Source organism: Podarcis gaigeae, assembly GCF_964106915.1.
Source record: "Podarcis gaigeae genome assembly, chromosome: 6".
NCBI lineage: Eukaryota > Metazoa > Chordata > Lepidosauria > Squamata > Lacertidae > Podarcis > Podarcis gaigeae.
This window is the reverse complement of record NC_139682.1, coordinates 51,211,436-51,226,435: the sequence shown is the minus strand read 5'-3', so window position 1 is coordinate 51,226,435 and position 15,000 is coordinate 51,211,436. Positions and strand designations below refer to the sequence as shown.

Below are 15,000 nucleotides of genomic sequence, written 5' to 3'. Positions count from 1 at the left end.
CCCCAAATCACATACCCACTGTTGCCTGGGGCTGCAATGGTGCAAAAACATGGTTACAAACCATGGATCCACATGGATCCTCAGGATCTTTGCATTGGGTCAGCCCAAACTCACCATCAGAGCACATAGCATGTACATGGCTACAGCCTGCCCCCCCCCCCAAAATCACGCACCCACTGTTGCCTGGGGCTGCAATGGTGCAAAAACGTGGTTACAAACCATGGATGCACAGGGATTCTCAGGATTTTTGCATTGGGTCAGCCCAAATTCACCATCAGATCACATGTCTGTGGCCACAGCATGAAGCACAAAAATGATACATCCACTGTTTCATTCAGAATGTTTTTTCCCTTGTTTTCCTCCTCTAAAAACGATGTGCGTGTTATGGTCAGGTGCGTGTTATAGAGCGAAAAATACGGTAATTCTAAAGGAAGAGGGTGAATGTTTCAGCAATATTTTTTGTGTTGGGGTTTTTTTTTTTTGCATTTCACAAGCACTTCAAGTACATGACTTCCAATATAAAGTAATCACATTGAAATTGACTCAGAGAAAGAATTAGAAACATGATCCTATCAGCCTACTTTAATAGAGGCAGTTTGGTTTTACAGCGGATTTTTGTAAAAAAAAATTTAGGACTATAAAGGTGCCTCTGTTATATCCTCTCCAATGCATAAACAAAGCCAAAGGCAGCCTCAGCATTTGCTAATGAGGCAGCCACTGAATATAGAATGTTCCAGTTAACAGCTATTGATAGACTAATGTGCCATGCATGTGTGAATGTCTTTAATCTTGTAGTGATTGACATGGACAGACAGACACAACAAGGAAGACTCTAGATAATCATGGCAGAAGAATTACATTTTTAGGGATCATATGTACAAACAGTTATTCAGAACACATTTTGGTGTTCTGCTGCCAATGGGAAGGTCAGGAGAAAGCTCTCCTTGTGGTATGGTATAGTCTGTGGAAAGAAAATATTAACTGATGTTGTGCTTTAGTTTATATGGTCAGTTGCAGGCAGAGCAGACTATAACTACCCTCTGCTGTGCAGATGGGTAAGTACATCCAATCCTGCCACCACCAAAACCTCATGCAGATGCACCCTTAAAAACAGCCCCCATATCCTTAATTAAAAATACAGAGAAAATCACAGACGTGGGTGGATTAGAGATGCATAATCTTTTAGTTGTTTCATTTATACACAAAACACACAGAGATGTATACAAAGGAAGACAGTAGGCATTTCTATGCTGACTTCTCTTCATTAGAAGGAAAGCCTAGTCCTGAAAGGAGAAAGGGGTGGTCTTCCTCCTTTCTCACCTTTTATTGGGTTTGTATTGGAGAGGCTGTTCCTGATCAGGAGGAGAGTCAACAAAGCCAGTGTAAGGAGGGACAGAGAAGAACAGGCTGGTGGGGGCAGGGTGGAAAGAGCGCTGGGCTGGAGAAAAGTCTGTAGGGGGTGCTGTGCAACTGGACACCTGCATTTGAAAGAACAAAATACAACAGAATTAAACAGGTGAGGTGGGGTAGCATGACAAGCAGGGCGAGGGCAGTGTAAATATACTGGGGGTGAAAGGAAGGCTTCCAATCTCTTGATCCTACTTTTCAAATGTTCCTTCCAGTGGAGAGTTTGCCATCCACCTGCCATCATTTCTACAAACCATCTTGCTTCCACTCAGTATTAGCATTGGATGATGGAAATTTAAAGCTTGCTTTCGCCTCTCGGTAATACAGTACTAATTTTATCTGGAAAACTTTAAGCTTTTGTTTCACGATTTCCAACAATTTGGGACTTTTTTTTTTACCTGGAACCAGTTGTGCTGTATGATGTGCTTGCTGGGCCCAGGACTGTGCAAGTCAGTGCAGCAGCAAGGGTGGGAGAGCACTGGATTGGTAGCGGCAGGTATAGATGTGTATGCTTGTTCCTGCTGCCACCAACCCAGTGCTTCTATCCGCTCTGCCATGCTGCCTCACTGTGTTTGAGAGACTGCAGTGGTGGCACCCCATCTCACTGAGACACTACTTGAGAACCTTGGACTTTTCAATTGAGTGACAGATAGAATTATTTTTTATGCTAGGAATTAAAGTAGCTACTTAATTGTTGAATTAGTTATTAATTCATCTGGAGTTTTATATGAATGTGCTAAATAGTTAATAGCTGGGATTTTAAAAGGCTTCAGTCAGATGGTAGCATACTTCATTTATTCCTTTGGAATATATAATTAATACATTTTCACTGAGTTTGCTCTTAGCCTTATCTTCCATGGATTCTGGATAGCTTTAACCTCCAGTTCAGCTATCAGTGGCTACTACTAGTTATGATAGCTATAACCTCCAGGATCAGAGGTAGTATCCCACCAAGTACCAGTTTTGGGGGAACAGGAGTGGGAGGCTATTATTGTGCTCATGTTCTCCTTGCGGTTTCCCAATTTTTCACCATTTATCTATTATTTCAAGTTGTATTTCTTTTTGGTGTCATTCTGGTTCTCTGCAGCAAATAAATATTGAGGACACAAAGAACCTGTTTTTCAGAATCTGTCCTCAAGAAATGCTAACTAGAAAAAGAGTTAAAAATAACTTCAAAAGAGACAATAATGCCATGCAGTTCAACTCACTGTAGGAGGGTATTTGTACAAGGAGGCAATGCCTGGATGAATCTCTGCCATTGACTGCATGTCAGCATCTCTTGCATTCACTAGTCGCAAGTACAGCTCTGCTTTGCCCAGCTGTGAGGAAAAAACAAGGTGTGGTCTGGTTGGGATTAAAACAGATACGAAAATAACTGAAGACGATGTTGGACTAATTTATCTTGATCTGGCCAAGATGTTCTGAGGAACAGCCATCATTCCATGAATGTTTCTATTCAGTCAATGAGGCCTGAGATTGAATCTGTCTCAAATCACACTCAGCACAATGCAGAAAGTAGGAGCTCAGTGTTAAGTGCCAATGTTAATGGTTCACCATGAGTCTCCTGAGAGCAGGAGCATGACACTCTCCCTTCATGTTGGTCAGGAAATAATTTTCTGGGCACTCTGCACTGACCCTTGCTAAAGGTCCTCACCTGGGGCACACCATTCAACTGTTCTGGAGTAAGGCTTGGCTTCATAGGAAGCACTCGGATGGGGATCTTCCAGCGCCCACACATCACTTGATGTAGATGGTCAAAGATGTTGATTTTGGCCCACCCCCTGGGGGCCAGATTCTGGATCTCCAGTCCATAAGCATCAAAGCCTCCAGATGCTTGAAGCTCAGTTATGAGGGTGATGGTGGTTGAAGGAAGGACTCTGTAAAGCAAGAACAGACAAAGGTAATACATACAAGCCTACCTTTTTCTCTACAAATCTGAATACAGAGTTCACTGTAGCCATGTTTCACATGGGGGTTTGGCCAAGAAGACTGTCTTCTATATGACACTAACGTATATGACCTCTAAATAAGAACAGACAAGAATCTGGCGTGTGCAAAACTGGACTGAAACGGCCTATTTTATGGCAATCTGAAGCTCATACTAATCCCCAGAGTGAGTGGTTCCCATGCCAAGATGATAGGGCCCTGGGTCTTCTAAAGGGTCAGGATAAAAGCAGTTCATGATAATGGTTTTCTTTGCATTGTTTTTAGAAAGGAATCTTCTACCACTTATCATTGCATTTGTCTTGAGCATTATCTTGCTGTACACTATATACATTGAAACAATGAAAACAAATAACCAACTGGGAATGGCTGCCCAGATAATGACCCAGGAACAGAAGAGATGAGATGTTATGGCAAAAGCCACTGAAACTCACCTTGGGACTGGTTGCCTAGCTGCTAAGATGGCGCAGCACCCTCTTTGCCCATCAGTCACATACTGTGGGTATTGACCCATATCAGAGGAGACAACGGGCAGTGGGGTGGGCTTGCCCAGCTCTTGCCCATTGCGGAACAGGCCAGAGACCAGGCAGACTTGATAGAATGTGGGATCCAGGCCCAAAAGAAAATCATAGAATATCACAAAGCCAGACCTGCAGAGAGATGATAATTGTCACACTCATGTAATAGTTAACACAGCTTGCATGCCACCCCAAGCTGAGTGAAATTCCAGGGGTTCTAGGCACTTCCAGGAATTAGGAGGGTTTATGCATACAGCCTATCTCCCACCACCCCAAACTCTTAACAACAGCTATTTTCTATGAGCTGGCTGCAGTCCAGAAGACTCAACAGGCTAGATTCCAAAATGCATCCCTAGGAATGGTATTAGGATGGAAAAAATGAACATCTTCACTTTACATGGCAGTGTCTACAAATACTCCATGCAAGAATGAGACAGGAAAAAAAACCATATGCTGCCCTCCCACTAGCTCAACCCAGAATAATACAGGTAATAGAAATGACATACGCTGGATCATATGGCGCTGGTCCCAGGGCATCAGAAGGGTCCAGGAAGTACTGGCTCATAGCTGTGGCAGATGCTCTCATGGGGTCCTATAGCAGGCAGAAATACGAGAGCTGTTTTACATTACCAAAGAATAGAAAAAGGAAATACCAGCATCAGTCTTAGGGGGAATAATGAGGCTTGCTGCCTCAAGGAAACTCTTAAGAATATAACTCAACAGCTTCAGATAAATCATTCACCCCTGAGCAAAATGGTCAGCATATTTGCAACAAGCAGAGCATGAACCACTGGATGCATCTTTCTGGAGTGAACACAGATATGGAGAGAGCCAGCCACACAGGATGATAGCTCTGAATTATTAAAACTATAGAAGTATTTTTATACTATTTCCACTCCAAAAGCAGATATTCAGTATGACTGTTGCCTGAGGTTTCCCAAGTTAAAGGGGCACTAACCATGTTACTAGCTGGAAAGGTAGGGTCAGGCAATCCAAGAAGAGGGGGAGGAGGTGGCAGGGGTGGAGCTATAGGAGGTGGCCGCCGCGGTAGTGGAGACCCCCTCTTGGGATGTCTTAGCTTCATCCTCTCTGTGTCATGTCTCAGGCTGCCAATCTCTGCATGCAGCTGAGCCATCTCTGCCATGTGTAACCGCTGCAGTTGCACCAGCTCTGTGCCTGAAGACCCTGATGAAAAAGAAGATGAGCAGGGAGAGCCCATTAACACAGTTATTGCTTGGCCAGTACTGGGAAATAATCCTTATGAGGTGGGACAAGAGCCTGCATATTATTCATCTGGCTCTTTGTAAAAACAAAGCCAGCTCAATGTCATTTGTTTTTGCTGGACTGGCACTACTGAACATTTCAGCTACATCTCCAAAGCCATTTAGTTGTGGAAATGTTGCCCCCTTCCTGCCTAACATTTCAAGGAGCACCTTTGGCCATTAGCAACCCCCATACTGCAGATGGGGTGGTCTTTAAAATTTGGGGTATGTGTAGAATCACAAAGAAAAAGGACCTGCTTGGAAATCATGGCAGTATAATCTATGTGTCAAATGAGTAGATGAGATTTGGTGCATTTAGTTTAGGAATTGCTTCACATAAAAGGGGTTCCAAAGTGATTTACAGGGATAACAAACAATATCAATAAAAATGCATTAAAACAAAACAAATATACTAGAAGTGTTCATCCACAAAAAACCCAACAATGTAAAATAACCACATCCCACCTTGAATAAGGATGAACATAAAAAATAAACCAAACACCAGACCTTAGCACCGCCCAAATGCCCAGGAGAATAATGAACCACGATCTGGTTGGCAAGCTCACTGCAGTAGAATACTCAGCCCATCTCTGCCATCTTTCATGATTTCTCTCCATAATGGACAACTATGGAGGCTGAATTTTGCCAACAGCAAACAGATCTGGTTACTGTCCAAAGAGAATACTCTGCACTTCCACTTAAACCTCCAAATCAAAGTGCCCCAAATCAAAGTGATTGCTTAGGTGATATATATGCCAATGCCCTGAATTGCAGAGATTGATGCCTGCTACTGTATCTTAAACTTCTTTGGCCCAACTTCAATAGAGTAGGCTATGGTCCCCACCATCTTCTATTTTCTTTCTGTCCTTCAGGATCTTCAACTTTAATATCTCATCTTCCAGCCTCTGGTTCTCCAGCTCAACAGACAGGAGCTCAGCATCCAAACCCCGTGGGTAGGAGTTCGGGCTACCTTCATGTTCTGCAAGGACAAGAAGAGCCAATCAACAACAAAGATGGCTTGGAGACGTGAAAGAGCGAGAAGTATTTTCTAAGGTTTCTCAATCTGCATAATCAGCAAATAACCATTTGGCATCATACACATTTATGATAGCACATGAGCTTTGTAAGAGGACCATACTGTCCAGTGGAATTGATTCTCACTTGGCTGTGAATAGTAAAGCCTTTTTGAGCTCAAGGCCTAAAGGCAGGGACAGCCAACATGATGCCACCCAGATGTTGGACTATAGCTTCCATCATCCCTGAGCATTGACCATGTTGACTGGGGCTGATAGAAATTGAAGCCCAACAGCATCTAGAGAGTGCCACATTGTCCCAAGGGTCCAAGAGACAGCCTAGTCTATGATACTGTTATAAGTTGGGGTGGGGGAGGAAGTAGGCTGTATGTGAGATCCTTCTAAATCTAACCTGGATCCAGCAAATGTTAAAATATAAGCCAGGCTACCTTCTTGTGTTGAGATGATAACCTGTGTGATGGGCCATTAAGGTAAACAAAGGAAAGGGGTTCTTTGTGAGATGAGTTGAAGGACAAATACAAAGTTGAAAGCTGCAGTGATGTGAGCTAGAAGCTATAGAAGCTAGAAGCCAGAAGGAAAGAAGCAACATGCTTGTGAGAACCATGCCTAATTTCTGATGGCCGGCATTCAAGCCTGTGGCTATGGGATAAACAAAACTGTTTTGGGCTGATAATGTTGTGAGCTCCTCTATTGTAGGCTCAGGTTGTGTGTGTGTGTGTGTGTGTGTGTGTGTATCATAAAGACACCACAGTCTCCACTGTGGAGTAAGCACTTGGAACCCCTGGAATTTCACACTACTTGGATATTGGTGTGGCACGCAACACTACTGTAGCACCCTGCTTGTGGTTAACGCTTAGCTGGAATGAAATATTCAACGCAGCAATAGAGAAATTAAAATAATAATTTATTTGTCAGACAAATAAATGAGAGGCACAGTGGTATGGTTACCAAGCTCTGGCCTGCCCTCCTGCCATTCTGGCCAGCACTTATATTTCCTTAATCCAGCCCCCTTGCTCCTCTTTGGCTGCCTCTGTCCAATCAGCCTGGTTGAAATTCCTATTGGCTGTTTGCTAGAACCAATCACAAAAGATACACCCATTTCCTTCTGTCCTTTTATGGGACACAAAGAGCTATATATTCTTCCATCTATAAATGACAAATAAGTAGTAATATATCTTACATGTGTCTCAACAAGGAATCTTAATTACCAGCTCACCTCTTGCCCTCCTTGCCCTATTGCCTTCCAAAACAGATGGTTAATCTTAAATTTTTATCTTCAAGGATCTTTAGTTCACATCAACATTGAAAGATCTCCTTCATTTGAAGGTGTCTAAACAAAAAGGCCTGACAACCATATATCAGGAGTGCTCGATGGCGTCTCCTGTCTGGCAGGAGGCTGGGCTCATTTGCCCTTCTGGTCTCCTATTGCAATATGACTCTATGAGATAAGAATCTAGCATTTCTTAAATCCTTTGCATAATTACATTTAAGCTAATATATTTCATACATTATCATAGGTAGCCTTTTAAAAGGAAAAGAAATCTTAAAAGGATCTCAGTTCAAGAAACAGCTTTAGAAAAGACTTTCCCAAAAATGCTCTCTTTCTTCCAGCCAGACCAGTTGCTTTTCTTTTCCATTTGCTCTTGGCCTTTTTAACCTTAGGAAGAAGATATGGCTCATTTTACTGTTTACCAACCCTTAATTTGTAGGGTCAGTGTAACCTTGGCTCTCAGCCTGTAATTCCCTTTTTACGACTTTGAGAATTGTTTTCTGCTATAAATCAGGGGGCCCCCTTGTCTTAGGAGGAAAAACATTGCCAAGGTTTTTTAGTCTTCTGCCTGGCATGAAACATTTGAAAATCTTTAAGCTCATTTTAAGATTCAGGCCCTGATCGAAATATATAAGCTCTGATAAAAATGCAGGCTTATGATTAGATGCCTCACTACAATATCCAAGTTTGGAGAGAATAAAACAGGGAAACAAAGCTCACTCTTCTTTCTGCCCTTGTGCTCAGGCCTTGCTCCTACTTTTTCCAGGGCTGTGGCCTCCACCTGCAGCTCATACATCTGACGGAGGATGTTATGGTCACTGCCTCCCCCCTGCAAATAAGCCAGGTAAAGTGCCCTGCAGGGAAACACAAATGCATCATCAATTTATTGGTGCTATTGCTAGATTTTCTCCTTCTGACAGCATTTCAAAGTCTTTATTAGCTCAGGGTGGTGGTGGTGGCGAATCAAAGGAACTATTTTTTCCTGGCATGAAGATGAATACAGCTGGGCTTGCTAAATACCTGTATTTCATGAAGATGTGCAACATGGTGGGGAAAAGGGACTGATTGTGCCCACTGGGAAGAAAGTTGTTTCCTCTCTCATCCATTGAAAAGTATCTGCTTCCCATCCACCCAGAGTAGCAACTTGCAACTGCAGAGCTTCCCAAAAGTGGGACAGAGAGGAATCCAGGAGAAAGCTCCACAGGCAACAAACAGTGAAAGATCTAATAAATTGATAGTCAATTCTGTTTGCAGAAAATATTGTCCCATTTAGTCTTGCAGCTCCCTCCCTACTCACTGTATCTCTGAAGAGAGGGGTCCAACTGCTGCTGGAAATGACATAGACTTGAAGACCTTTTTCTCTATGTTGCCCTCAGCAATGTCTGTCTGTCTGTTGATGGGAGATTTGGGTTTGCTTCTAAAAAAAATCCCAATAAGGTGTGTGAGTATCATCTTACTTTTTTCAATCAGTGCTAATACTTGCTTCCCACAATGCTTAAGTCATGGATAGACTCCCCAAATGGTCTTTTTGACCTTTCCTGACTCCCCTATTCCAACCTCAGATAGGGAATGATCTTAGGCTTCTCCAGCCTTTGATGGAACTCCATCCATTCCCAGAAATGGTCCCTCTTTGAGCCTTACCTGGTCTCTGCTGATACCTGCAGGAGTTCCACTTGTTTCCGCAGAGCATCCAAAGCCAGTTGGTTTTTTCCCTCCTGGGTAGTCAACTCCACCAGCAGCTGTTCAATATGAGATGTAGCTGAGTTCCCTAGTTTCAGTTCAGATAGGCGCCTATGGATCTCTGGATAAACAGAAAATTTGACACACTTTATTAGAACACCTAGACCAAGGCAACATATTTCCAGAGGCTCCCTGAATTGGATTTCCATGCAAAATATAGATACACCATTTCTCTCCATTATCCTGTATCAGAGCCCTGATCTGCCCAGCTGGGAACACGTTATCCCTGGTGAATTAATATGCATCCTTTGTCCTAGTTCTCAGAAACACCTAATAAGGAAAGCAAACCTGCATTTTATATGTACTAAAGATTGCAGATGTGTGCTTATTACCGGTACTTAATACCCTACCCCCCCCACCCCACTCTGAAAAGAAAAGAAAAATCTTACATATAGAAAACTTGCATATCAGGGAGAAGGCTAGGGTATAAATATATTTCCTGAAATGATAGTCTTCTATATGCAAAATGGGTTTTGTGTTGTTGTTTTGTATGGAGGAGAATTCAGTCATGAAAATCTTCACGCACAGTCTGAAGTGGAACAGTCCGGACACAGGTTTACCATGTCATCTGCTGTTTCTGAGGACTTGGCCTATGCATCCTCCAAATATACGTAAGTAGACAAGAAAGCTCTCAAGTACAAAATTAGCTGTCGGTAGTATTTGTGGATGGGTCTAACTGCCTCCTTCCCTTCTGTAGAACTTGTGGTATCATGAGTCTTGTGTATCAGGCCTGGCCATTTGCTGGATAGTGGTGGCTGTTTGCTCATCCTTTATTGTTTTGAACTCCAGGTCATTCCCTTTACCTGAAGCAAGAAGGCAGTAATCTAGTAGGTACTCTCATTCTCTTACCATCCTTCTGCTGCTCCAGGTACTGGTTTCTGGCCTGGATATCTGCCAAATGGCGCTCATGTTCTTCTGCCATTTGCTGTTGGCGCTTCCAGTATTCCTGCTGGTGTCTGTCGTTATCCTAGGAGTCAAGGAAAGATGACAAGTTTGGTATGTTTGATATGCCAGTGATGCAATGCTTCAGAGCTAAATGCCCATGAGAAATGGTATGTTGTGGTGAATTAATTGTAAATTCCAGAAGAAGTGATCTCGGGATGCCAGAATTCTGGATCTCCAGAAGAAGTGATCTCTACTGAAAGCCTGCATGATTTAGTGGCAGAGTGCTGGGCTTAGATGTGAGAAACCCAGATTCAAATCTCCATTCAGCTTTGGGTAAATCACACTCTCTATCAGACTAGCCTACTTCCTAAGTGGTAAAGCTTAAAGCTGTTCTCTAAATTCCTTGTAAGGAAAGACAGGACACAGCCATTACAAAAATAATATCATATTGGAATGGATTTCAAATATTTATCTCATGAACAACTACCACTAGCATATAACACCCTGCTTGTAGGATTTGCATTGGCTACTAATCTGTTACCAGGACAGGTTACTGGGAAGACCACTGTATTCCTTAGATAACTGTGATCAGTGGGAGAGTTTATCCTGCAAATTCCAAAGATCTCAGGTCTGCTCCACATTAAATCAGAGCACAGCTTTTAGTGTTGCTCCCCCTGTTCTGAGCTATGATCTGCACTTTCTGGTCTGAAAATGGAACAGCACAGGAAGGAGCTCCCCGTGGCAATGAGTTTCTGTAAAGTTGTTCCTCACACAATTCTGGCAATTTTAAGCACTCCACTGCAATCCAGAATTAAAATTGCTAGAAGCCTGCAATATTTTTTTTTTTAGAAGTCTTTAATCACTGTTTTACCTCTGCCTGGAGTGTCCTGAATGTAGGAAGAGTGTCTTCCAGTGACATCCTCAGTTTGTGGAACTGTGAAAGGGAAGAATTCCTTTAGTGATTTAGTGATTATTATTATAATTACTACTACAACTTATTACCCACCCTTCACCCCAAGGTTCCAAGGTGGGTTACAACAGCTACAACACAATATTAAAAAGATATTGAAACAACTTATTCAAGTTATGGGTGCTAATTAGGGTTTGTTTATTGTTTTATTTAAGGTTGCCAGCTTATTTTCTGGCAGGACTATTGTGTCTTCTGCTGTGTGTTAAGCAGAAATGATACAGGTGAAGCTTTTCCATCACTCTGTCTCAGTGACAGGAAAGGTTTCACCTACTGAATTTCTTACAGCTGTCCAAAGAGGCCTGCATTTCCATTGGCAATCTTGCTGTTGGCACATCATATAGAGAAAAGAGCTGGTTCTCTTCCATTCTTTTTTACTGTTGGTGAACACAACGCTAATAGAATTTCAGATGGAACTTGAGAAAATCAACACTAGTGGCCAAATTCTCTGAATCTATAGGCCAATGTTTCATACAACCTTTTCCATGCCAGTGTTACTAGTTGACCTTTCTAAGCCTAATGGTAAGTTTGTCAAATGCTCTAAAAACACGTCTAGCGGGAGACTGCAGCTTATTGTCCCTTAGCTCAAATGAATTGTTGGGGTGAGGGAGCTTTCTGAAATGCTTGTAAGAAGTGCATAAGCTGAAAGCTAGACTTGTGGTGCTGTACTCAGATGATGAGCCCTTTGTTTCATCAGCTCAATTTTTCATCTGTGGTGACAAAAAATAAAAAGGCATCAGAGATGAGGAGAAATAACCTAAGTGTTTGAATGAATTAACTACTAAGTAAAGTAGTTTAGAATGGAAGTACTGTAAACAGAGAATCTATGATGGAGCAAAGATCTGCGCTCCTCTCTTCTTTTCTGCAGTACCTCTTCAGTCAGTTTCTTCAAGGCCTGGCTGTCTGAAACACTTCCTTTATGATCAAAGCTTCTGGAGTGGTGTGCTTGTTCCTCATATTCCGCATCCAAGTGATGCTTCTTTGTTTTTGGTGCTTGTAGCTGATGATGCTGTGCCATAGAAACCACCACCCAGAAGAGAAAGCCAATAAATGGAAGGGGGTGTCAGGAAAATATATTGTTACTCAAATGCAAATTCATGGCAGCTAAAATATCTAAACAAGGCTTCAAAACCCTCTCAGTTCATGAAACACCTCGAAACTGGGGTGGGGGAAAATCTAGGCACACCTTCTTCCTCCTTCTGCTGTATGTGTACATACACAGGAAAAAGTTTAAAATATTGATGGCTTTTTGGTATGACTGGAAAAGCCTTATATGCCAATGCAGTCAGCAAAATTGCAGCACATAACTTCAGTGGCGTAGCGTGGGTTGTCAGCACCCGGGGCAAGGCAAGTAATTTGCACCCCCTAACCCGTGGATTTGCGCCCCCTAACCCGTGGATTTGTGCCCCCTAACCCTAACCCCCAGATGTTGCGCCCGGTGTGGCTGGCCCCCCCTGCACCCCCCACGCTACGCCACTGCATAACTTTTCCCCCCAGCACACAAGCTAGTAGGTCCCAAAATGTTGGGGGAATGTCTAACAAACATTGCCAGGTCTTTACCATGCTGTCCGGAGTCTCTGCTTTCTTAGGCTCTTTCCCCTTACGGAGGGCTTGCCTGTTTCGGTATCTGGCATCAGATGCAGTCTCCTCTCCAATGCAGAATTTTTCCATGTGCTTTTCTAGCAGCCGCCTGGAGCGGAACCCCATCCCGCAGTTGGCACAGTGGAAAGTCACCAGATCCGTCATCATGAGGAGTGACTGCTGCTGCTGTTCCACAAAGGGTGGTGTTTATTTGGAAGGCACTGGGCACTTGTTCTTCCTTGCAGGAAAGGACTACAACAGCATATGGAGTTTCTATAGTTGCTATGCTGGTAACTGGCAGGTGGTGCTAGCCAGCCAAAATGATGCAGCAAAGTAGCCAGGAGTGATTGGAATAATCACCATGGCAGTAGCTACTGTTTATGTTTGCTGTTACCTAAGATCTGTTAAGGAGAGGAGATCTGTGTGTGCACCTGGTCTCTATTTGCTTTTTATATTTCTGACAGGGCCCTTTCTGTGATAGCACTCTGTAATATCTGGCCTGGATTGTGTGCTACTGCAAGCCTAATCCACAAGCACTTCAATAAAAATGTTTATGTACATATAGTCCATTCCTAACCATATGTACAAAGTGGAAAAAGGTTTATGACATGAAAAGGTGTAATAATAAAAAGGCCTAAAGTAAATGCAATACATAATATTAACCAAATCAGTAAGAGCTGTTACTGGGAAACTCTAAGTGCAATCTGAGAATCCAAGAAGGAGCTGAGTCTATAATACCTGGTTGGGGTGTCAGCCACCTCCCTGCATCAGTCACTAGAGGGGAGGGACAGTTAAGGAGAGTGTATGTTCTTAAAGCAATTCCATTCTTCTTCTTCTTCTGTTGTTTATATGCAGGGCAATAAAGGCTGTCCCTACACTCCGGCATTCGTGCATACATGGATCTGTTTCCACACGCACATTTGTGCGCCTTTGACTTGGAAAAGGTTCAGAAAGGGGCAACCTAAATGATAAATGGGATGGAGCAACTCACCTGGGAAGAAAGGTGGCACAGCATTTGGGACATCTTAGTTTAAAGAAAAGGTGAGTAAGTGGTGACATAATAAAAGATTATAAAATTATGCATGGTATGGAGAAAAAGGATAAAGATGTTCTTCCTCTCTCATAGTGCTAGAACTCAAGGACATCCAATGAAGCTGAATGTTGGAAGATTTGGAACAGATAAAAGTAGTTTAAATATGCAGCACATATTTAAACTAAGGAACTTGCTCCCACAGGACGCATTGATGGCCACCAGCACAGGGAAGATGTATTTATGGGGAGTGTGATAACCCTAAAAGAAAGTGCAGAAACAGACACCAAGTACTGGTATCATAGAATCATAGAAATTGTAGAATTGGAAAGGACCCCCAAGGGCTATCTAGTCCAACCCCCTGCAATGCAGGAATCTCAACTAAAGCATCCATGACAGGTGGCCAGCCACTGCTAAAAACCTCCAGTGAAGGACAGTCCACAGCCTTCTCAGGGAGTCTGTTCCACTGTCGAACAGCTCTTACTGTCAAAGTGTTTCTTGATGTTTAGTCAGAATCTGCTTTCAATCCATTGGTTCGGGTTGGCAACTTTGTTATTGCTGAGTTTGAGACTAGAATTTGAAAAGAAAATTTGTTGGCAAATATATTTTTAGTATGAAATCCTCTTTTTGAAAAAGGGCATTTTTTTTCTTCCTTGGAGATGATAGATTGAAAAGAAACTAATCAGTGGTGTGTTGTTCATAGCCAAGTGTAGATTTTTATGGGGCCTTGCTACTTCCTGCGTGTTAGTTACATTGCTCACTACGTAATTATCCAGTGGTATCATTTTTCCAAGTACTGTATGTAGAAAATTGAACCACCATTATGAACAAGACCCAACAAGTCTGTAGCAGCAAGGGAAGCCACTGACAGATATGGGCATCCAGCCTCTGCTGACGGCTTGGGTGAGGGCGGGGCGTAAAGCAGGAAGAGTTTGTGAGCTTATTTTGCATTTAGTCACAACCATAATGCAGTGCGCTGAATTAATTCTTTTATCTGTATTTTCTGTTTATTTCTGTTGTGAAATATTACATGTGCTGGTTCTCAAAGCAAGTAGAAATTCCGGAATATAACTCATTGTTGAAAAGCAAGATTTTAGCCCTTGGTTTAAAGGAGTTGCTGTCACCTAAGAAGCCGGCGTGGTTACTCCAGCAAATCTACCACGGTGCTTAAGTTTATACTCTGGTTTCTCTTCAGATCGTATAAATCTTTCGCCTTTTACTAAAGATTTCCGTGGAGAGGAACAGTTATGAGTTTACAACTAATTTTTTGAGGCCCCGCTTCGGTGGGGCTACTTTTTTGCTGTTAAAAATAGATTTGAATGCTTACCAACTTCACAAAAATCAACAGGGATAGAACAGTGT

At 42.6% G+C, this 15,000-nt stretch overlaps 1 protein-coding gene across 8 annotated transcripts in view; it reads right to left on the bottom strand.

The window, feature by feature from the left end:
- CCDC17 (coiled-coil domain containing 17) overlaps positions 1-15,000 on the bottom strand; it is a 32,182-nt gene that overhangs the window by 14,356 nt on the left and 2,826 nt on the right. For 6 of the 8 annotated variants that reach the window (XM_083742310.1, XM_083742313.1, XM_083742312.1 and 3 more), the window contains exons 2-15: positions 12,588-12,794; positions 11,899-12,036; positions 10,932-10,994; positions 10,025-10,142; positions 9,077-9,236; positions 8,733-8,852; positions 8,156-8,289; positions 5,976-6,110; positions 4,828-5,054; positions 4,376-4,461; positions 3,786-4,001; positions 3,062-3,284; positions 2,616-2,726; positions 1,321-1,478 (exon numbers count right to left, since the gene is read on the bottom strand). In XM_083742310.1, the coding sequence (XP_083598436.1) occupies positions 1,321-1,478; positions 2,616-2,726; positions 3,062-3,284; positions 3,786-4,001; positions 4,376-4,461; positions 4,828-5,054; positions 5,976-6,110; positions 8,156-8,289; positions 8,733-8,852; positions 9,077-9,236; positions 10,025-10,142; positions 10,932-10,994; positions 11,899-12,036; positions 12,588-12,776 (2,078 nt within the window). In that variant the 5' untranslated portion in view covers positions 12,777-12,794. The remainder of the gene's footprint in view (positions 1-1,320; positions 1,479-2,615; positions 2,727-3,061; positions 3,285-3,785; positions 4,002-4,375; positions 4,462-4,827; positions 5,055-5,975; positions 6,111-8,155; positions 8,290-8,732; positions 8,853-9,076; positions 9,237-10,024; positions 10,143-10,931; positions 10,995-11,898; positions 12,037-12,587; positions 12,795-15,000) is intronic. The other 2 variants (XM_083742315.1, XM_083742316.1) reach the window with 2 other exon arrangements.